This window comes from Panthera leo, chromosome C2 (genome assembly GCF_018350215.1).
Source record: "Panthera leo isolate Ple1 chromosome C2, P.leo_Ple1_pat1.1, whole genome shotgun sequence".
Taxonomy (NCBI): Eukaryota; Metazoa; Chordata; class Mammalia; order Carnivora; family Felidae; genus Panthera; species Panthera leo.
The window spans coordinates 93139381-93164385 of NC_056687.1; the positions used below are offsets into that span (position 1 = coordinate 93139381).

The following is a 25005-nucleotide window of genomic DNA, read 5'->3' on the forward strand; positions in this document are numbered from 1 at the left end:
CACCCAGTCTGTGATACTTCATTATGGCAACTCTGGCAAGCTAATATGGGAATAGTTTACAAAAGGTAAAAAAGTCAGATCATGACCTTAAAGTCAGGTCTAAAACAGCTTCCCTCTTCAGCATATCCTCCCACACTCATCTAGGTATGATTACTTACATTTTTGGTCTGGACAGGCCATCCCCTGATTGGTTCCAGCTGTGAACCGAACCTGGTACCTAAACACCATATTTGAGTTCTCAATCCACATCTCTGAATTCCAGACCTGCTGGCTGCATTACCCTTGTTAGCCTTCCAAAGTTGGCATCCAGGACTCAGCACCCAGATCCTGCTGTACACTCATAATCCATTGCTACCTCCGCTGAGGGCTAGCTCTGGGTTTGGAATCACAGTTGTATTCTTTGTTCCCCTGACAGTTTCTCAAACCTGGGAAGGGCAATATAGTGGGCAATGTAAGCTCTTTCATTCAGCCATTCAGAAATTTGCCCCACAACAAATTTAAAATGTAAATTGTAAAGTTTACATCGTTGTCTGAGCCCCTCAGAGAAAGGAGGACCCTTTACATCCAGAAAATTTTTACAAAGCTGCTCTGTTGCACACAGTATAGATGATCATAGAGGCTACTGGAAGTCACTTGAGAAATGGAATAGGCGGTGAACAATTAGGTTTCTCAGTTTAAAATCAATTCCTTATTGCTCTTAATACCAATCAGAAACTTGTTTACAAAGTGCTATGACGGTAATCATATAAATTGCTGTTTGTTAAATCTTTTTTTCTTTGTTGGACAGTTCAAATCTATTCTTTTTCCTTAAGATTGTTGGCACTCTTAGTTGTCAATGAAAAAAACTTATTCCTATAAATAAATACGGGTTTTTGTAATATGCTTTTATGCTATTTTCAGAAAAATGAGATAACTATAGACATTTCCACTTTTTATTCAATGTTCAACCCTCATTAGAAGGAAAAGCTGTAGGAAAGGAATAAATTCCTTTTAAAACTTCACATAACTTTCCTTTTGGTCTGTTTCAAATAGTAATGGACCTAGTTAAAACAGGAAGCTCAGGGTGATGGCTGGCTTTATCAAGAATGGTACATGAGCAAAGAAAATTTAAAGAACTTCTTAAATAGCCAAATCCATCTCAAGTGGCTCTTGTGATCTGGAGGGAAGGGAAGCTTTGGTGGGAAAAAGTTGAGAAAGGTTTCTCTTACTCCAAAAGGCTTTCCTAGGTATTGGAAGAAGGGGGAAAAAATGTACTTTGTTGTGTTATTTATAGAAAATACTTATATCTAGATATTTCAATTCATTTTTTAAAGTACAAATTGCTCATCAATGTCTGTTCAAGAGTAGAATAATTATATTAGACTTAAGAATTTTATTTTTAAAATCAAGTAAAAAATGACACCTTGGAAAATAGAATTTTTATTTTTATCTTAAAGCAAGCTCAGTGTAGGGGTGCCTGTTTACAAACTTTCTTCATTTAATTGGTTTTCTTAATATGAAATAGTATTTCCAGAACTAATTAAAATTTTATTCTAATGAATATTCAAGACCAAAATATGTTATCTTTGCAGTACAGTATATAGATTTTTAAATCATCCATAAAGGTAATTATATTTTTTTACATTCTTAAAAAGTCATATATTGTTATTGATGCCAAATGGGTTGTTTGCTTTCTCTCAGGCCATGATTGAAGAAGCCATCACCAGAGCAGAATCTTTCTCAGTTATGTATACACCATTTGCAACAAAAATCAGAGCTGATAAAATAGAAAAAGTAAGAGAGGTTTTCACAAAAACTCATCCTGCATATGTGGAATACATCTACACAGGTAATAATCAAGTTGTCAGCTACTAGTTTATTTCCATTAATAAAATGGGTCATTTCTGCTTTGTTTGTTTATTGTTTCAGTTTTAGGAGTACATTGCTATTGGTGGTGGGTTTGGGGTTTTTTTCATTTTATTGTATTATTTTTTTTTCATCATGGTAAGTGTACTTTTTAATCCCCATCACCACCCCATTCTCCCACTCACCTCCCCTCCAGTAGCCAGCAGTTTGTTCTCTATAGTTAAGAGTCTGTTCTCGGTTTGCCTCTCTCTTTTTTTCCCCTTTGCTCATTTGTCTTGTTTCTTCTATTTCACATATGAGTGAAATCATATGGTATTTATCTTTCTCTGACTGACTTATTTCGCTTAGCATAATACTGTTTAGCTCCATCCATGTTGTTGCAAATGACAATGTGAGTGTTGCAATGTAAGTGTCATTGCAAGTGACAAGTAAGATTTCACTCTTTTTATGGCTAAGTAATGTTCCATTGTATTCTGTATCCATTCATCAATCAGCGAACCCTTGGGCTGTTTCCATAATTTGGCTATTGTAGAAAATGCTGCTATAAACATCAGGGTGCATGTATCCCTTTTTATTTTGGGGATAAATACCCAGTAGTGCTATTGTTGGGTTGTAGAGTACTTATATTTTTAATTTTCTGAAGAAACTCCATACTGTTTTCCAGAGTGGCTGCAGCAGTTTGCATTCCCACCAACAGTGCAAGAGGGCTCTCCTTTCTCCACATCCTTGCCAATGCTTGTTGTTTCTTCTATTTTTTTATTTTAACCATTCTGAGAGGTTTGAGGTGATACTTCATTGTAGTTCTGATTTGCATTTCCCCCTGGTGATAAGTGATGTTGAGCATCTTTTCATGTGTCTCTTGGGCATTTTTTGTCTTCTTTGGAGAAATATCTGTCCATGTCTTCTGTTCATTTTTTATCGGAATATTTGTTTTCTGGGTATTGAGTTGTATCAGTTCTTTATATATTTTGGACACTAACCTTTTACCATATACGTCATTTGCAAACATCTTCTCCCATTCAGTAGGTTGCCATTCAGTTTTGTAATTGTTTCCTTTACTGTACAGAAAATTTTATTTTTACATAGTTCCAGTAGTTTATTTTTACTTTTATTTCCCTTGCTTCAGGAGACCTATCTAGAAAAAAGCTGCTATAGCCGATGTCAGAGAGATTCCAGCCTATGCTCTCTTGAAGGATTTTTGTGGTTTCAGGTCTCACATTTAGGTCTTTAATCCCTTTTGAGTTTAACTTTGTGTATGGTAAAATAAAGTGATCCAGTGTCATTCCTTTTGCATATGGCTGTCCAGTTTTCCCAACACCATTTGTTGAAGAGACTGTCTTTTTCTCATTGTATATTGATTTCTCCTTTGTCAAAAATTAACCGACCATATAATTATGGGTTTATTTCTGGATTTTCTATTCCATTCTATTGATCTATGTGTCTGTTTCTATGCCAGTACCCTGCTGTATTAATTACTACCGCTTTGTAATACAACTTGAAATCTGGAATTGTGATACTTCCAGTTTTGTGTTTCTTTTTCAAGATTGCTTCAGCTGTTTGGCGTCTTTTATGGTTCCATAAAACTTTTAGGATTGTTTAGGAGGACATTGTTTTAATCTGATGAGTTGAAATGGGAAGTTATTTTAAGGTTTTAAGTAGAACTAATCCTATGGGTCTAGCACAATATTCCTTGTACCATGATGATTCTATGCGTGAAAAGGAGACACCCTAAGATTTTTTTAAATGAAAAAATAACATGTGATAAAATGCCACCTTTCCCCATACTCTTCATTAGTAAACTGGATGACTATAGTATTTTCCTAAAGATGGATTTTTTTCCAGTGCTATTTCTACTCTCCTTCCATCTCTGTCACACTTCAAACCTCCCTCTTTCCTTATGTTCTTGGATCACTGATATCCCAATGAGATCTGGATGGTCAAAGTGTACGTAGAGGACACAACATTAGTGTTATCCTTTTTTCCTCATTTTGTCTTTGGAAGCCACTTGCTTTTATTAATTCATTCAAAATACTTTTTGGTATCTATTATGTGCTAGCTATTATTCTGAATTAAGACAAAGATTTTCTTGTACAAAATTAAGAGTCACTCAACAACTACCATGTTGAGCGAAATCTCTAAATGCACATACCTAATATCTCATCTTCGTATTAAGGGCCTTTCAGTTCCTTTTTTCATGGCTTTGGGGCCAAGTCACTGACTTATATGATTAGTAATGCACTCTGTTAGTGATCACTTTTAAGATGTCAGGCATTCTACGTTTTTTATCTCTTGTTATTCCCAAATCTTATGGAGTAAGATGATTCTTACTTAGAAATAAGAGAACAACAACCAGATAAAACAAATAGCTTTTCCAAAGATGCACAGCAAATCACTGGTGGCAGGCCTTTGATTTGAACCCATGTCCTTGCCATTGAGCTATACCATTGCCATCTGATAGGAGCAGAGGTGTGATAGAAGCATTAAATTTAGGTTCCATATAGTCCTTGTTTTCTCCACAGTGCCTCAAACTCTTTGGAGGAAAGATATTAAGTAAATCTAACTAGTGATGATTGAATAGTGAATCTCTAAAGAACAATGAGAATTTGAGGGCAAGGAAAAGGAAGAGAAGAAAATACAGTGCATGCTATAATGACCATCGATGCTGATTTACTTAGTGTGAGCATTTTCTAAGGAAGTAAATAAAAATGTTTCAGAACCCACATTTTCTGCTAATTGTTATAAATCATTTATTATTTTGTTATGGATACGTTAAGAGTTTTGGGAGGAGTGGCTTTAATAGCACACAAGAGTCATGTCAATCTAGTGTCATGGAAAATGAATCGGATTCAGCTATTTCCATTTCTATTCTTGGATCTATTGGTAATGAAGAGAAATTCATTGAAGATCACCTGTATGACAACTGCTCTACTGGTAGAATGAATTTAGTTATATTTAACCTACTTCACAGAGAAGTCATGAAGATTAATAAACACTTAGGAAGCACTGTTGTCACTGAGAGCTTAAAAACAATAATACCATTAATAACCAGATTCATGTCTCATATAACTCCATCAACCTGTTATCAAGATGAATTGTGATCTATTGGCAAGAGATTCATACTAAAGGATCTTATACTTTGGAAAAGATGGTAATTATAAGTTACTAATGATTGTTTCTATTATTTTATAATTACTAATTGCTGGGGTATGACAGTGCTATATAAGAAACTAGAGAGGAAAGACAGCTTCTGGAGGTAGAGAAGGCAGTCTAGAATTTTAAATTTCATTGGGATTGGGTAGGTTCTTTGCTCTGTAGAACCTGTACCTTGGGCGAACAAGGAAGGGTATTGCACTGATGACATTACTTGTCTCTGTTACAAATCAGTAAAGGATCTTCCCCCAAAGTCATTGCTGGAATGACAGTGAAACCATCGTTATTAACTGTATATGCACAGCCTTAGTGGTCTGGCTTCTAAGGTGAATGAGGACACAAAGCATAGGAATAGGAAAGGTCAAATGTTATCTTTAGTATCTTACAGGTGGTACTAAGTGATTAGGGCAGGCATCCGTAGCCAAAGGTAGTAGCTAGAAAGAGAGTCACACTAAGAGAGTAGCTATTTTGTTTTATTGGCACTTCTCCAAAACCAGGATTTTCCTTTTATCTGCCTTGTAGATGGAATGTAAGAAACTTTTATTCTGCCAAAAATGTATTCAGTTATTTATTTCAACAAATAGCCATACAGCAGTATGACTGGACAATCATAAAGCAGATGTGTGCAGACATGAGGCTTTTTTTTTCCCTACACATATTCATTGTTTGTCTGTCCAGAGCCAATAATATACTCTATCCCATTGCAAAGGAGTCAGTCTCATTCAATCATTTCTAAAATTTAGTCTTTCTTCAGTAACTATTAAATCAAATTCACCAGCTTCCTTCCCCTTCCCATGGGATTTTCTTCTCCCCCTGGTCTGGTTTCAACTTTCACATAGCTCAGACATATCCAATATCCAAAGAGGTCAGTAGGCATGTGAGGAAAGTTTCTTTTTTCAAAGTTTGGTGCAGGTTGGTACAGTTGCTGATTACATGGCTAATTCAACTTCAGATAATCTCTGTTGGTTTGAGCAGGACCAGATGGGTTCATTTATGTAACACATTAGGTGATCAAAGGATACGTATATGAGGTCCCCATGCTGCCTTTTGGTGTAGATGCTTCTTTATATGTACACCAACCACCCTCACCACATAACTTGGCCCAACCTACAGCCATTCTCTGAGATTCCCTTTCCCTGCCAGAATGCTGGCTTGTAAACCAAGTCACCTTCTGGGTCTTACTCAAGAAATCCCCTTTACTCCACTAAAGACTGAAAGTAATTTTAACCCTCTCTCCAACTTGCTATGCTATTTTTCTATTTCTCTTCTCCCTTTATGCTCCAGAATCCCAAGATCCTCAGGATCAACAATAGAGATGGGTGGTTTGTCATCTATTCACTTAGTCATCAGACATTTATTGGACACATATATTCCAGGCACTATTCTAGGAAGTGCTAGAATATACCTGTTTCTAAGAAGGGATCTGATTTTAGTAATTTGTAATTCAGGGCGAATATTGGACTGTATTTTTCCACTCTTTTATAGAATGTTTTCAACTAAAACCTAAGCTCTAATGGTAGAATCGAAGGCTGACTCTAATTAAAATCATGATGGAGGAGAAAACAGACAAGGGAGCAGTTTGGAAAGTGCACTGAAAATGGGAAGACTAGCTAGTTGTTTACCAAACTATTTTCTCCCCATATATGCAACTAGAATACATTTCCAACCTCCCTTACAATTAGGTGAGGCTTGTGACTGAATAATGACCAATAGAATGTGGGTAGAAAAGATGTGGGCCACTTCTAGGCCTGGCCTATAAAACCCTACATACAGAACTCTCTTTCCCTGGCTACTGACTGAGTGGATAGGACCATGGAACTGAAGAAGCCACAGACAAAAGAAGCTTGGATTCCCTGAATTACCTTGTGGAAGGTCATCCACTGAATACCCACATGAGCAAAAACCAAAATTCTATTGCTTTAGATCACAGATTTGGAGGCTTTTGTGTTGGGTGTTTTTTTTTTTATTTTTTTTTTTAACGTTTATTTATTTTTGAGACAGGGAGAGACAGAGCATGAACGGGGGAGGGTCAGAGAGAGGGAGACACAGAATCCGAAACAGGCTCCAGGCTCTGAGCTGTCAGCACAGAGCCCAATGTGGGGCTCGAACTCACGGACCGCGAGATCATGACCTCAGCTGAAGTCGGCCGCTTAACCGACTGAGCCACCCAGGCACCCCTGTGTTGGGTGTTTTTGTTGTTGTTACATTAGGAAGCTTTACTCTAATACAGTGCCTTACATCATAACAGGTAGTAGCTTCTTAGTCCATCTGTAATGCACACAATAAATTCATGTGAACTCAGTGACTGAATAAACACTCCCTCATTTGCAATCAACTCTACCCTCAGAAACGCTCAGAGATTGTACACATTGTTTCCTATCTCACACTCACTCATCCTTCCCTGGACAACTACAGGTGAATGCTGTCATACACACATGTTGGTACCCACCCACAGAAAGATCACATTTCAGGAGACTCACTGGGCCCTATGGAAGATAGAACACAATTATATAGTTTTCATTGCAGCAAGAGAAATTTAGGTTATAAGTAAGAATTTCTAAATTACAGAGGTCAACTAAATAAACAATCAACAGATGAAGGTCATAAAATCTATACCTTGAAGATCTTGGATGAGGAGTTTACCTATCAAAGTTTTGCTGGATAAATAGTTATTGTCATTAAAACTTGGAGACTAACACATTTAACTCTCCCAGCAGGGGCTGGCAGACAAACCCCCAGTTCAGAAACTCTGCCCAACTCCAGGTCACCTTCATCAAACCTGATAGTATTGAGTTCATTACTCCTTGGTCACGTGACAGTGCAATGAGCCCAGCAATAGCTGGCAGAGGTGGCGGTAATGAGCGGGAAGGGTTTTCACAATAAAGATTCCCCAGGCAGTGCATTTTTCTCTAGCTAGCCCCCAGTTCATAGTAACCCATGTCAGGGATTCCCACATGAGAAACAGATGGAAAGAGAAAAGCTATAAAAATAAATCCATTTTGAAATGCAAATAGGTATAAATATTTTGAATCTTTTTATTGTATAGACCGACTAAATTAGTGATTTATTATGAGAAAAAAACCCTTCACCCTCAGTGGCAGGTACTAAACTATATTGCCCTTTATAACTTCTACAAGACTGATGAAGGAAGGTTAAAATTAAAATCTGCCTTTTGGGACAACCAGGTTTACATATCCTCGGGAACTTACCGTGCATCTTTTGCTATTTGAGGAATATGGTAAGACCCGCGAAAATCTTAAATCCTTATTGTAATAGAGCTGTATTGTATTATGTTTTACGGAGAAAAAAATACTGAATTTTTAACAGTGTAGCTATCCATTTTTCTTATTTAAGGAAAAATCCAGTTTGATTCATGCAGAGTAGTCAGGGTATATAAAACAAATAATAATTCATCAGCCCCAGAATTATTATGTTTTCATTTATAAAGATTTTGCTTGAGATTTTTACTCATATATTCCAGTGAAATAATGCAATTTTGTATAGTTCTTATTCTTGCATGGTTGTATTTTAATAATAATAAAGTAATACAATAAGCATATCCTGTCTCCTCTTGATGAAAATATCAAGATTTATTTGCTAAATAAATAAATATTCAGTAATGGATCTGTGCTTAGTAATGTTTAATAGAAAAGTTTTCTGGATCAGATATCAATTACTTTAACACTGAGGTGGATAGAGTCATATTTTGTCTTTCCATTGCAATTTAACTCCCAAGAGTAAATATGTATGTTCAGATGAATAATATATTGTTTTAAAATAGACCTTTAAGAATTGCTTTTTACTGAAATTTATAACCCTGTTCTTGTTCAGTCATCATTTACCAGTAAGGATAATACATTCTTATGCTTTCTAAAATAGGAAATAAAAAATTCCTCATTTTATTCTTTCTTCTTTAAAATATTATAATTTTATCATGATCATGAGTTTTCAAGATAAGACTATTTTCCTCTCTGTAATTCACTTTCTCAAATGGAAAAGGTTATAGAATTAAAGAGCTTATATCCCCAGTATTATTATGAAAGTGTTACGACCGGGTTGGTTATAAAGATGATAAATCATCTTGTATTTGTACCACAGAATTCTTGTTAGAAACAGCGAATCATTCCCAAAGTATGTAACTCCCCCATATACAGAGCTAAAGTCTCTGTTCTTAAAATATGAAAATGTTGGTCTTTCCAATGGGAAATGTGGTTTTCTGGCACTACTCTGTCTTCTCAACAAACAGGTCACTTGTCCTTTGCAGTAGCATGTTACGGCACTGTTTGCTTCTGGTCTCCATCATCTACTGTTACCTTTCACGATTGCATTTTTCCTGGACTTCTCTGGAACTATATAATATATCCTCCGTAGTATATTTTCTTATAGGATCTGATTGAAGACAGACAGAATGGCATTTAAAGAAATACCATTTAATAATCCAAAAATAAGTGCAAGTAATGTAAATTTTTACTGCAGCTTCTCAAGAAAAACCAATGAGTTAGGGCAAGATGGAGCTCTTGGAATGGGATACATGGCAGGAAGCAGGTATTACAGGTACTGTATCCATAATGCTCTGCAAAACGCATACACACACACACATACGTGCGTGTGTGCGCACACACACACACACACACACACACACACACACTTATGTGGCAGCTTCTCTCCAAGTCTCTTTCCTACTCTAAGCTCTCCAAATACTCTCCTCAAATTTATTCCCTAATAAACAGATAAGTAGTTCCTTTCCAGTGTTAATCTCTAGGAATATTGTGAATGAGATAGCTGATCCTGTTTAATTCTAACAAATATATAAAAATTTATAAAACACACTTTGTGTATTAATCTCGCGGCTTTATCATCCATCTCTTACTTTTCCTTTTGATGTGTTTTCCTCAAGCATTCTTTTACACTTTTTCTTATGTCGTATGTATTTATGTAAGGCAAGTCATTACACTTCTACCTTGGGATATAAACAAACAAATACATAGATTACCAATCCAGATAATAAGGGAAATTGAGGTTTTCAGATTATGTAAGACTTTATCATGCATTCTTGGTTAACTACCCAAAAGTCACTTTCTATAAGATGTAGAATCTAACCAAAAATGAAAAAGTAATAATTATGATATAGATCAAGACAAATTATGCTAATATACATTTAAGTTCAATTATTGGTAATAATGTCATAATAATATTATCATAATAATGGCATCACCAAGATGCATTCAATTTTGCTATCTTTGTAGTAGCTGTAAAAATTAATTCCTAATCCTCAAACTGTTGTGTCTTAAATAAGGAAAATATTCTTCCCAGATAGCTAACTTGAAGAATTTATGACTGTCTTGCATCTCAGCTATAATATTTTAAGGATTCCATAGTATTTAGAAATGTACAAACTACTAGTTAAATCCCTGTATCAGAAATCTTTGGTTTCAAGTGGTAGGAATCACAGCTCAAACTGACTTTGTTATATTTAAATTTTAAAGGAGGAGAGGGAGGCATGGAACAATTGATTTGTATTATTGAAAGACCCACAGGTGGCACTGCCTTTAAATACAGCTTAATCCAACAGCTCATTCACTGCTCTGTTTTCTGCAGTCAGCTTTATTCTCAAGTTCTGCCTGCTATCCCACTTCCTGTACCATACTTTCAAATGCTAAGATCTTGAGTAATAGCAAAATGCTCAAATGTCATTAGAGATCTCAAATCACACTGTTCTGAAGAACAGTGAGTTCCTCTTCCACACAATTCTTGAGACTTGCTCTTTCTCATTAGCCCAAATTGCACTTATGCTTATAATTGAACCAAAACTGAGCTCAGAGTAATGCCGTGGATTAACTGGTCTGCATCAGTTAGGTCACACTTTTAGAGCAAGTAGAGATTGAGGGAATTCTCCAAGGGGTGAAAAAAAAAGAGGAGGAGGGAATGCATAGTAGGTAACCAACCAACCAATGGCCATTCCAATTCTCATATAGAGCAAAAATATAGCTGTTTATGGGAATTATAACAACATTGTATTATTTCACTGATCATGAGTCTAGTAAATATTGATAGGATAGCAGTATCTTTAATATTTGTATTGTCTCAAATCTACTTTGGTGGGGATGGAATTAAGGAACTTCCCCAAAATACAATACAGCAGATTGAACATAAAACTTTGGAATCAACATGAATTTCAAGTGAAATAGAAATGAACTATACATAAAAATCCTGTGGAATTATTTATTTCTCTAAGTGTATATATGGGTTATGAGAAGAAACTTAAAAATACAAAGATTGGTTTTGGAGAAGTAGACCAGAAGTCTGAAGTGAGAATTAAGAATCTTAGGAATGGAAACCAATTTTTTCCACTTACATCTAGAACTCTGAAATTATAATGAAGGTCAATGGGAAAATGTAATTTATTATACAAAGATTCATTATATATATAGCTTTCTCACACATGGAATGCAAAAATCACAATATGCTATGTTTTTAAAAGTAGAAACTGTTTTATTATTTATGGGGGGCAATAATGATAACTTAGCTGTAAAGTTGCTGCCTTTTGCTATTTTCTTGCTGATGTGAATTTGTGGATAACTTCCAAGATAGAAGTATTGGCATTAAAAGGAGTACAAGATAAAACTCAGAAGATGGTTGGGAAAGAACTAATGACAAAGTGTTGGCATTACGAAGGCACTGTAGAAGTTAAACTCTGAAACTGATCAGTAAAAAGAAGTCATATAAAACTGACATGGTCCCATCTCATACTGAGCAATTGGGACCTTTAGAAATGAGATTTCACTCTAACCCAAAATGTCAGAACATTTTGTTATGGACAAAGGGCAGAGAAATGACATAGACACCAGAAAATAGAGAAGGAAATGAAACTTAGAGAAAGGTGGTGATAGAACACTAACAGATTTGCGTATTTCTCAAAGAGTTTTTAAACTTCTTAAGCTTTTTCTTTAAAAAAAATTTTTTTTTTTGCTTTGAAAAGTTCATTCACAATCCGTTGGCTGTGATTCTGATGAGGTGTCCAACAGAAAATACTGATGATGATGGCACCAACTATGTTTTGTACTTTACTTCCAGAGAGTTTAAATTTTATTTTATGCATATTTAGCTTCATAACAGATAAAGCTATCCCTCATATATATAGATGAGTCTGCTGATCTACAATCAGTATTTCATGTTTGCACAGATGCTTTTCTGGTGGTTCTGACAGTTTCACTAAGTCAGACTCTCTCTATTAATCCAGTCCTCTTCTGTAGCTATGACTTCATATTTCCCTGAGAACAAGCTGCAGCCAGGGTACAACCTGAATATGAAACTAATTTTTCCATCCAGGAAAAGCTGGTTTGTTCATTTTAGCATCTATTTCATTGGATTATTTGATGCTGGTTATCTTACTTCACTCATCCTTCGTACATTGAACAGAAACCACTTAAGGTTTAGCTAAAATAAAGAACAAAGGCTGTGACAAAGCAATAAGTCATATCTCAGAAGCTCTGAACATTTTATTTGTTCTTTTTGAAGTTATTTTTTTTGAAAAAGATTTTTTCTGAAGTTTTATTTTTTACCATTAAAAATTCAGGATTTGGAAAAGTTTTTTTTTAGATTCAAATATTGATGGACACCCACTAGATGCTTCGGGCATGAACATAACTTGAAGATGTCATTCTCAAGAGGATTAAAACCTGTTAAAGAGATAAGACATACCCCCCCCCCCACCCATGAAACCTTAAGAGACTCTAGAGTGAATAGTATAGATTTCTTTAAGAGTTTGAAGGGGGATACTGAAATATTCAGGAGACTCTTCATGGACAGGGTGGGACTTAAATTAGGTACATCTGGAAGGATAGTCATTTACAATATGAGAGAGAATATGTAAGTGTTTCTTGATGGAAAGAACTTTTCTGAACAAAGAGAAGTTCAGAAGCAGGAAAAGCACAGGCTGGTACAAGTTAGTGAAATCAGCGGAGCTGATGATTAAGGTTTATACTGGAAAAAATGTAGGAATTAGGTACAGATTGTGAAACAGATGCACACAGTTGAGAGGCTTGAATACCAGGAAAGAAGTCACTGAAGTTCCTGAGGAAGGATGTGACAACCACGAAGGCGATGTTCCAGAAATATTCATTGGGTGCTGGTGTGGAGATATATTGGCATGAAATGATACTGGTGGCAGTGACGTTGGTTGGGAAACGTTTTCTGTAATCCAGATGTTATGATCATAAATCTGACCAGAGCGGTAGCAATGGTTATGCTAAGAAAGGAGTTAATATGAGATGTATTACAATGGCCAAATTCAATTAGTTTTGAGACTCACTAAATGTCAGGGAATAAGAGGAAAGAAAAGTCAACGATAGCTTCCAGATTTTAAACCCAAATAATTGGGTGAGTAATAGTTATCCTTATAACACGTTGGTGAAAAGCAGGGAAGAAGGAAGTCGTGGTGATTATAAAAATCACTTTTGAAGAATGTATTTGCTGCATTGTTGGTGGTAATTTCTATAAGGATGAGCAAATAGCAATGTCCCAGGAGGCATTTGGAAACGCTGTGTTTGAATTGGGTGGAGACTTTCAGGTAAGACTATACTTTCCGTCCCTAATGTTTTGTTTAGCAGTAATCGCTAAAGCCACCAGAATAGAAACCAGCCCCCTGCCGCCAAGACTGTACGTATGAAGAACTTATCAGTGATCCAAGGACAGCTTGGAAGACCACTGAATGAGAAGGCAGGAAGAGCAAGGGAGAAAGAGCAATCAGGAGGGGTGTGTGTGTGTGTGTGTGTGTGTGTAGGAGAGAGGAGGAAACAGAGACAGACAGACAGACAGACAGAGACAGGTAGAAAGAGAAGAAACTGTCACTGACCTCCAGGAAGGTGACTTGGAGAAGAAGGAGGAGGGAAACAGTACAGAAGGTCAAACTGCATGAATAACTTGAAGACCTGAAAACATGAATAACACTGAAGACCAGCCTTCTGTGGTACGATAAAAGGTTCTTGATAAAGGGCAAACTTTATCCTCTTTTGCTGAGGTTAGACATCTTTCAAAAAGAATTGAAAGATTTTGTTTTTGCAAGAAACTTAATCTGCATAAACTATGTTTGATATTCTTTTTTAAAGCATTCACTTTCCTAATGGTAAAAATTTGGGACTGCATCATACCTGAAAAACTGATTTTTTAATAATAAATTTGGTCGTACTCATCTAAATTTCACCTCTAATTGTGATAAATTGTAAAAGAATGCATTAACGGATTTATTTCTCGTGTTTTCTTCTGGAATGACAGAAGCAAAGCGAACATTTTTAATCAGTTCAACTTTCCTACCAAAGAACAATACAATCTGGTTAACTTTCATATCCATCAGGGGCACAGGGCTTTTCGGACGTAGGTAGAGGTTTATGAGCATAAAATTGAGAACAATTAGCACTCAAATTAATGTTACATGAGATTCAACATCTGGTAAGTATGTCGTCATTTTGGGTCATAGACCACCTGCTAGGCTAAATGTTCATACAACTGCAATTTACTCTGCATACAAATGGAATAAGAATGATACTTTAAAAAAATTTTTTTTTCTAAATTTAACAGTTTGAATGTAGGGGCCTCTCATGTCTTAAAACTTCAACTAGAAGTTCATAATAGATGGAACACATGAGATAAACAGGGGATTGAAAGGAACAGAAGATACTTTTATTTTTGCAGGCATATTTTATGATAAATTAGCTATATTGCTAACATTAGTTTCACTAGTCAATCTAATCACTGCCACTATCAGTGCCATTCTTCTCTTTATCCACCAAATATTTAAGAGCAAGTAGAGGTCAACCTTTCAAACTCCCCATTTATTTATGTAATTGAGCCCTCAAACATCTGGCTGCTTCTGGCAATAGAGCTGCACCAGAAAATGACAAATCTCAAGATGCCTCTTGCAAGCCTACTGCCAACAGCCCATGCACAGCATACCCTAATCACTTCTGAACTTTGGCACTCTGGAGCCTCCTATCATTTCTATCAATGTAGGCCTTAAAGCTTTAAAGGTGTCCTGCCAGGAACCCCCTCTGAGCTGGAAGCAGGTGCTGACAGGAGGTTTCAGCCCTGGGATCCAGAAGCTTCTATGTCTAGATATACTCTGGGTTTGTGTGGAGGTCAGAGCAGACATAAAGCCTATCCACACGTATTCAGGGGGCCTCTTGCCCTCCAAAGGTACCCAAGAAGCCAAGGACGTCTCCATGGAACAGCCCCCAACATCATCCCCAGCATGGCCTGAAGGCCTCAGGCCTTGTAAGTCAGGGAGCAAAACCAAGTTAAAGAGCAAACTGTAGCCAAAGATCACATACCTTCTGGCCTTGATCTCCAGAGTATGCTAATTCCTGAAAATGCTGACAGTTTATAAATTTAGGCATCTTATAGAATGCTAAATGATGACCACAATTGAAATAAACGTGAGGGACACCGAGGTGGCTCAGCTGGTTAAGCATCCAACTTCAGCTCAGGTCATGATCTCATGGTTAGTGAGTTCAAGCCCCGCATCAGGCTCTGTGCTGACAGCTGGGAGCCTGGAGCCTGCTTCAGATTCTGTGTCTCCCTCTCTGTTCCTCTCCCACTTTTGCTCTGTCTCTCTCTGTCTCCCAAAAGTATATGTGTTAAAATTTTTTTTTTAAATATGATGATCATATATCAGAAGGGTGAGTTAGTGTCCTTTTTGTTTTTACTTAGTTGCCTTTCTACATGATCAGGTTCTTGGCCACTTCAGCCAAACTGGTGAACTCTTCCCTCACTATATACAACTAGACAGTATTAGGCTGGAAGCAGAAGATGTGCCTGTGGTTATCTACAGAAGATTTCAAAAGCAAGGAGACTTCCTGCACCTTTGAAGTTTAAATGCAAAAATCACAATTTTTACCTTGCTTAGAGAAATGAGACAGTCTTTAAAAAAGAAGCAGTTTGTGATTCAAACACCAACTAAAGAGTCGTGTTAAATCTGCATGTTAAAGCACCTAAAAGTTACTCTATTAGTTCTGAGAACTCTGTGCTTGCTGTGTACTTTTCTAGATAGAGTAGGAAATGTCCTATCTAGAATCATGTCTATTAAAACCATCTATTTATTGGCATTGCCGTGCTTCTATAACACGCTTCCCATTGATTCTTAGAATAATGATTATTGTCATGGCTCAATTGTCATGGGGATAGTTTTAAGAGTTAAGTTTTGATGTCCAGCTGCCTGACTTTCAATTCTGGTGGCTCCATTTGCTCCCTGTGTGATCCTAGGCAAGTTTGCAAACTCTTCGTGAAGCTTTGGTTTTGCCGTCTGCAAGGTGAGCATCATAATAGGCCCACCTACACAGTTGTTGAGTGAAAAGGATAATCCTGGAAAAGTGTATAGCACAGAAGTGCCAGATAAATGTTGGCTCTCAGTAACATCAAGGGATTACCTGATCTTGAGTCACCAAAGAAAGACTAAAACATGTCTAATATATTTTGTTCTGTGTTTGTGTTTAAAAGATATTTTGTGATATTTTGGTTTTTTCAATAAGCATACATGTTAACTCTCTGTTTGACAGCCATGCTTTATTTGATTAACCAAAATGTGTCAAAGAGCTTTGAAAAATTGTTGGTCTGTGGAAGGGTTTAAGGTGACTATTGCATGTAGGGTGTAGAACGGGTTACGGTCATGTGGGTGGGTAGTTGGTGTTCCAGGCTCCAAACAGAACAGCTCTACTTTTATCAACTTTAAATATTGGGGTCCTCAAAGGATACAGGAGTTCTGATTCATAGGGGCACATATACCCCAATGTTTATACAAATGTTTCAACAAAGCCAAATTATGGAAAGAACCTAAATGTCCATCAACCGATGAATGGATAAAGATGTGGTTTATATACACAATAGAATACTACTTGGCAATGAGAAAGAATGAAATCCTGCCATTTGCAGCAACGTGGATGGAACTGGAGAGTATTATGCAAAGTGAAGTCAGTCAGAGAAAGACAGATATCATATGTTTTCACTCATGTGTGAAACTTGAGAAACTTAACAGAAGACCATGGGGGAAAGGAAGAGGAAAAAAAATAGTTACAGAGAGGGAGGGAGGCAAACCATAAGGGACTCTTAAATACAGAGAACAAACTGAGGGTTGATGGCGGGGGAGGGTAGAGAAGAAGAGGCGTGATGGGCATTGAGGAGGGCACTTGTTGGGATGAGCGCTGGGTGTTGTGGGTAAGTGATGAATCATGGGAATCTACTCCCCAAACCAAGAGCACACTTTACACACTGTATGTTAGCCAACTTGACAATAAATTATATTTAAAACATATATGTATACTGGGCTTCTCAGTAAATTTTAGTTTGAACAAAGGGTTCTGCAGCTAAAAATAGGAATGGAGTATGCCAGAGAGGGTGGATAAAAACATTCATGGTTTCTGTATCTATTATTTTTTAAAGGCATATTACAGATAAATGATGAAGGCTGTATTTGAATCATTACCATTTCAGTTCTGATTCTACATTAAAAACTGACCTTTAACCAAATCATAACTGAAGGAGATTTGGAATTGCATCATTTTCCCTTTCTGGCAGTGTTAAGTCAGGAGAGCTCATTAAACCCTCTGTTCATCATCCTTCATTTGTGAAGTCTATCACAATTAACCAAAGCGTTATCACTCAGAATGGAAATGATTTAAATGAATCTGGCCACCAAGACCCCATAGTTGACATTTGTCCGTATCTCAAAAGTAATCCAGAGCCACGCAAGCCTAAAGCAGAGTGCAGGGGTTAGGTCCACGGTCTCTGCAGTGAGACTGCCAAGGATGAATCCCGCTTTGTCCACTTACAGGCTGTGTTCTTGTGTAAGTCACATCCTATCTGTGTCCCTCAACTTTCTGTTCACAAAATGGGGACAATAGCACCAATTTTGTGAAGCTATCATGAGGATTTAAAAAGACAATGTGCACAAAGTACTTAGAACAAGGGAAGGTAGAAAATAAGTACTCAGTAAATATTAGTTCTCATGGTCATTAAGTATATGAGTTTGTTTTGCAACCATTTTCATGACACTTGAATTATTTCCCAGTCTAATTACAAAAATCAGTATATTTGTCATTTCAAATTTTCTTCAACTACAGGAGGGATGGTAACTAAATTAATTAGTCTTATATTTTAATTCTCACTTGGCAATTTTTCTCTTTCCTTTCATATAACGTTATTTCTTTAAATCTTAAACTATGAACAGAAAAATCAAATTCTCTTGAAAAGAGCACACAGGAAAATATTAAACCTGCAAGCTTGTCCTGAACTTTCTATTATTTTGAATGGAAGGAGATCCATGTAATCGAACCATATTTTACTACTATGCTCTGTGTATGTTTATATTTTTTAAAAAGCATAAATAATGAAATACATACCATAATAAAATTTTGATATATCATGCATTTGACATTTTGATGCATACACTTCTACTGTGCCTTTAATATTTGTATTTATAATGCCTTCCAAGTACAATTCCTGAAATTTAGGGGGAAAATACCCTTTGATATCAAAGCCTTTAGTTCATTTCCTATTGTATTTCAGATCTTCAAGGAGTCCACATGTTGCCTCAGACAGTTGACTGGTCATCTTTTCCTCCCCAACAATACCTCTTGACTCTTGGGTTCAAAAACAAAGAAGATGGAAAATTTTTGGAAAAACTATCAAGTAGGAAGCTGCCTACATTTACAGGTAAATCACATGGACTTATTATTATCCTTCAATGCTGTTCTAAGGCAGGAACTGTGCATTCCTCAGCAAATCTTATTCATCACAAGGCCTAGCATATAGTAGTGCTAGACCCCAAAAAATGTTTGTTGGGTAATTATTAACTCCTTCCAGTCTTCTTTGTGGATTAGTTAACAATACCTGGGATTCAGACTCCCCCAAGACCAATGCAATTCTAGAATGCCTGCCTCCCTCACTCCAACCATCTCACCCCTATAGCACTAAACATAAAGTGCCTAAACATAAAGCACTTAAAGAATACAAGTTTTTGTTCTTATCAGTTAGCAAATGTAGAAGGAAATTCTCCGACAAAAGTATTATGCAAAATAAAAAATATAGCCAATGACAACTTTAAATCACTTGGATTAACTGCTTTTGTACTGATATTTGTTCCATTCTTATGTAATTAGCCGAGAGCTTAGATCTCCTGAAGAGTTTTACAGTTAAATGGTATTCAGTAATTCTAGTTGAAACTTTCAAAAATGAAGAAAATATTCACATGGAGTAGAAGTCTCAGATTTGTGGGCAGAATTCATGACCAGGTTAAATTTATTCCTTCAGCTCTACCCACATAATTAAGGATTTGTGTTTTATCTGGCACTCTATCCTCCGAGGCTTATCTCAACTTCAAGCCACAAAGTCAGTGGGATCTGCACACTTGAATAATACCTGGGAGGAACAAGACAAGAATCAGACACATTTATGACAACATTTTTTCACAAGTCAGGGAAAACACTCTGCAGAGAGAGATGAATTGTTATAGGCTGTCTCTTAGATCTCTCAATCAGGAAACACAACAAAATGAATAAATGATAGTCGCGAAAGGGCAATGTCTCCTCTGCCTTTCTCCTCATAGATCTTTCATTGTTATGCATGTGGTCTAGGGATGGTACTAGTTTCTACACTAAAGATTTCATATCTATTAACGTTGAGATATCTGTATATAGCTTGCTAAAGAAAGCATTTTTGAAATGAAAGTCTGGAAAAATAGTATAAAAGTTTACTGTTACAATTTTTAGAACATAAAACTCCCTTCGGTCTGCTGACCAAAGAAGACACAGTGAGGCACATGGAGACAATGGGGAAGCGGATCTTGCCAATACTGGATTTTATTAGAAGCACCCAATTGAATGTAGGTATATGAGTGTCTTATATTTGTCCAAAGCACAAATTTTAGACAATTCCAAAAGTATGGAAAGTTTACGGTGCAAATATTGCAAATATTGCAAGATTTCAGAAGCATTCATGGTAAATCTCATCTGCAAAACCAAGCAAAGTTTAGCTGATGATTTGGGTTGTTTTAATATATTTTAAAACAAAAACCACACTAAGATATCACCTCACGCCAGTCAGAGTGGCTAAAATGAACAAATCAGGAGACTATAGATGCTGGAGAGGATGTAGAGAAACAGGAACTCTCTTGCACTTTGGTGGGAATGCAAACTGGTGCATCCGCTCTGGAAAACAGTGTGGAGGTTCCTCAAAAAATTAAAAATAGACCTACCCTATACCCAGCAAGAGCACTGCTAGGAATTTACCCAAGGGATACAGGAGTACTGATGCATAGGGGCACTTGTACCCCAATGTTTACAGCAGCACTTTCAACAATAGCCAAATTATGGAAAGAGCCTAAATGTCCATCAACTGATGAATAAAGAAATTGTGGTTTATATACACAATGGAATACTACATGGCAATGAGAAAGAATGAAATATGGCCTTTTGTAGCAACGTGGATGGAACTGGAGAGTGTTATGCTAAGTGAAATAAGTCATACGGAGAAAGACAGATACCATATGTTTTCACTCTTATGTGGATCCTGAGAAACTTAACAGAAGACCATGGGGGAGGGGAAGAAAACAAAGAACAGTTAGAGAGGGAGGGAGCCAAACCATAAGAGACTCTTAAAAACTGAGAATAAACTGAGGGTTGATTGGGGGTGGGAGGGAGGGGAGGGTGGGTAATGGGCACTGAGGAGGGCACCTGTTGGGATGAGCACTGGGTGTTGTATGGAAACCAATTTGACAATAAATTTCATATTTTAAAAAAACATATGTATATGTATGTATATGTATATACATACACACACACATATATACACATATATATACATATGTATATATGTTTTAAAATATATATATACACACACACATATATACACACACATATATATATATACATATATATATATACATAACAAATTCTGGAAATTGCATAGTGTAGCATTGCAATATGTTTTAAAATATATATATATACACACACACATATATACACATATATATACATATATACACATATATATACATATATACACATATATACACATATACACATATATATACATATATATGTGTATATATATACATATATATGTGTATATATATGTGTATGTGTACATATATACACACATATATACATATATATGTATATGTATATATATGTGTGTGTGTGTATGTATATATATATATATTTTTTTTTTTTAAACATATTGCAATGCTACACTATGCAATTTCCAGAATTTGTTAGGCTAGTGTCTCTTTAAAGAGATTTTTCTTTGTGCCTTCCTGATATCTAATTGAAGTTTGCAGTACATTTGTCACTTCAAATCAGCAACACATTTTTAGTGAACACAGTGTTTCCCTACTTCGTATATTGGGCTATTATACATAACTATTTTGTTACGTACACAAGAATTCGGAATTTTCAAGCTAGTGCCTCTGCACCACACTTCTAAATTGGATACTACCCTAAGAGTTGGCAATTGATCTTTGTACACCCCTAAGGTAAGTTTTCTGATCCAGGGAAAATTTGCCCTTTCTACTTTTCAGTGTTAAAAAGCCCAAAATAAGACCTGAATTATGCTGTACTGTTTTACAAAATGTAAGCCATTATGCTGAAAGTTCATAAAGGGAACTTCCCATTAACAGGCTATAAAGACTACAGATTTTCCCCTTTTAAAATATTTTTCAAAAGGCCTAGAAGCTGGAAATTTTGAAGAATTTTCTTTTTGTGGCTTTTGTATTACATCATTGATTTGATGTTCTTACCTTACAAGGGGAACCAAGGGGGTCATCACAAACAGCTATTTAACATCTGTTCAGCAGTTTATCTGCTCAATAACATTATTCAGCATTTTTAAAAAGCTATAAAACCCCTAATCTATTTGCACGTTTTGTAATTCTATGCATTACAAATACAAAAGCACATTTTTACTGATTTTCCTACCACATAGCTCCCCCCCTCCCCATAACTGCGTTCCACTCAATTATCTCTCCTATATTTCTACTAAGAAGAAATCCAGGAGTGCCTGGGTGGTTCAGTCAGTTAAGCGTCTGACTTTGGCTCAAGTCATGATATCACAACTCATGAGTTTGAGCCCCACATTGGGCTCTGTGCTGACAGCTCAGAGCCTGGAGCCTGCTTCAGATTCTGTGTCTCCCTCTCTCTCTGCCCCTCCCCCACCCACACTCTGTTTCTCTCTCTCAAAAATAAACAAACATTAAAAAATTAAAAGAAGAAGAAGAAGAAGAAGAAGAAGAAGAAGAAGAAGAAGAAGAAGAAATCCATTTCCATTTTCTCACAGTTCTAGAGGCTAGAAATCCAAGATCAGGGTGCCACATGCTCAAGTTCTGATGAAGTCCCTCTTCCTGGCTTGCAATCGGCCACCTTCTATCTGTGTGCTCACGTGGCAGACAGTAAGCTCTCTGGTGTCTCTTCATATAAGAGCATCAATCCTATCACGAGGCTTCCACCCTAATGACTTTGTCTAATCCCAAAGGCCCCATCACTATACCATCACACCCAGGATTAGGACTTCAATATATGAATTTGGATGCGTGGATACAAACTTTCAGTTTATAGCAATCTCATTGGCTCTACCACAAATTTTAGGTCCTGTTCTCCAATTTACCGTCTATCATAACCTCCTCCAGCCATACACACACCATCACCAACCTCGGTTAGAGACCCGCGTGCATCATCCTTGTCATCACCAGACCCTTGCAAGCAGTGGAATCTTTGCTAACAAAAACCATCACCATACAGCATTATTTCACCTCTTCAGTTCATGGTTAGCCTAGCAGAGCCATGGTTAGCTTATCAGAGCTGAAAGTTGTGGAAGTGATCTCTTGGTGCCCTGGCTCTTTGGGGCAACAGTGGCCATACCTTATTACTTGTCAGGGCACTGGCCACATCACCTCTTGCCAGTTCATATCTCACAGTGTGTTGTGTATGCACTTTGGGCCTATCTAGACATCACACACTTTTTAAATATTCTTCACTCATTTTCTTCTCACGTTTCAAAGGGCATTCTATCCACTTATAAATTTGTATGTGCGTGTATTTTCATGTGTCCATAAAGGATATTTGAAAACCACAACTAAAATTCTTAGCATCGAAATAATCCCTCAGTCTTCTTTAAAATAAGTCAGCACCACTTTGCTACGTGCAAGGCATTTTATCAACATTTCTAGGTTAACTCTATGGGAAATGGAATCTTCCAAAATAGTTTTTAGAAGATTATCTCAAACATGGATGCAATGGAAATGAAGCAAGTGAGCCAGAAGGTACCCAGGAACCACAAGTATATCCAAATATTGGCCTCTAGGCTTTTTCTTGTATGTCCAACTACAGCTTCATAAAGCAGGACTGAATAAAATTGGCTGCGAAGGTAACCTAGCTTAATGAAGCAAGTAATGAGTTGGTAAGTAGAAATTATTGCTACATTTTGCCATTAACTGTGACCCAAGAAACACTCAACAGTGTTTTTAAGATTCCCTGAAGTATGTGTTTTTTTTCTTGTCACATATCAAATGCTGTCCACTTGAATGTTTAGGTATTGCATTGTTCATATTAGTTGTTACCCTCACTTGTGACACCTACAGATGAAGACTTTGGTCCAAGGCTATGCTTTGTGTAACCCTAGGGCAAGTCGCTTAACCTCTGAGCTATTTTTTCTCATTTATTAAATAAGCTGATATCTGCCAGGCCCACCTCACAGAGTTGTTGGAGACCAAAAGTACATAATCCATGTTGAAACACTTTGTAAAGCAGTACAAATTTCAGGATTTTAAATTATTTGTATTGGTTTTAGTTTGTTTTGACAAAGGACAGTTTGATAGACCTTTGTTTTTCTTTATGCAAGCTGTATACTTGGAAATTATATGTTCCTCTAAAATGATTGTGTGAGTGTCCTACAGATTTCTAACTTTTTTCCTTAGATCACTAATGTGCTCAGATCTATTCACAAAGGCAGGATTAGAAGTGTCATCTCCAGCCATGGAGTGAATCTACTCACCACAGTAGGGCTTCCCAGGGAACATGAATTTTCATCTCTTGCCACGAGACGGTAGAAGGAGACAAGGACATTCCTGGTTTTCTGTGTGTCAGGCAATGATTCTCCTTACACTCTGACCCCAGTTTCCTTATCTTTATAGATTCCTTTACTAGGCATACAACAATAACACATGGCCAAACAATAATGATTCTGGTACCGTAAGAGTTATAATCTAAAATATTCTACCACCTTCCTACCAGGTGGCTCTTAATCCCATTTAACATCAACCCCACTCAACCAGTAGCTCTGCTCTAATGGTATTTTTCCTTCTCTGGATCCTTGTCCTAATTATTTCACATGCTACCATATGCCATTGTGCTTTTCCATTCATTAACTTTATTGGCTGCTGTCAGTTTCAAACCTTATGTACTGTGCTTCCTGGGCTAAATGTTAAAGAGTTAAAATAATAAAATCTCTCACCATGCATGAAGCCTTCTTCACAGCCTGACTTGCCAAAAAATGACCTAACCATGTTTTAATACCTCATTAATTTTACTTTTAATTTCCTCCAAGTGAAGCATAAAAAACGTTTACATATACACATTTGAAATGAACAATGATATGCGTTTTCTGCCCCTTTTTTGCAATTAATGATTCTACACGTATGTCAGATGGAAATATATTTACTTGGGTTCTGCTTTCTAATGGTATTATATAGTACCACTTACTTGCCAAACATTTAACCATACCTGCTGTTAAATCTAGGCAATTCTCGGACTGAAGCTTTCATTTGCACTTGATATTTACCTAACCTTCATTGTACCTGTATGAGGTTTTAGCTTCAGTCTTGGCCACTTTATTACACTCTTTCCAGCAGCTAAGGACACTTTTGATCACTCCTGAAGTCTCATTGGGAGGGCTACTTTCCCTTTAGATTTAGCTTTTGGTAACATTAGATGTTTAACCTAATTCCTTCATGTTTCATTATTTCCTTTATTT

The 25005-nt window shown here is 36.6% G+C and overlaps 1 protein-coding gene across 4 annotated transcripts in view; it reads left to right on the top strand.

Annotated features, from left to right (window-relative positions):
• Positions 1–25005, top strand: part of SPATA16 (spermatogenesis associated 16) — a 242839-nt gene that overhangs the window by 178544 nt on the left and 39290 nt on the right. For all 4 annotated transcript variants that reach the window (XM_042903103.1, XM_042903104.1, XM_042903105.1 and 1 more), the window contains exons 6-8: positions 1681–1828; positions 18550–18696; positions 19752–19864. In XM_042903103.1, coding sequence (XP_042759037.1) covers positions 1681–1828; positions 18550–18696; positions 19752–19864 — 408 coding nt within the window. The remainder of the gene's footprint in view (positions 1–1680; positions 1829–18549; positions 18697–19751; positions 19865–25005) is intronic.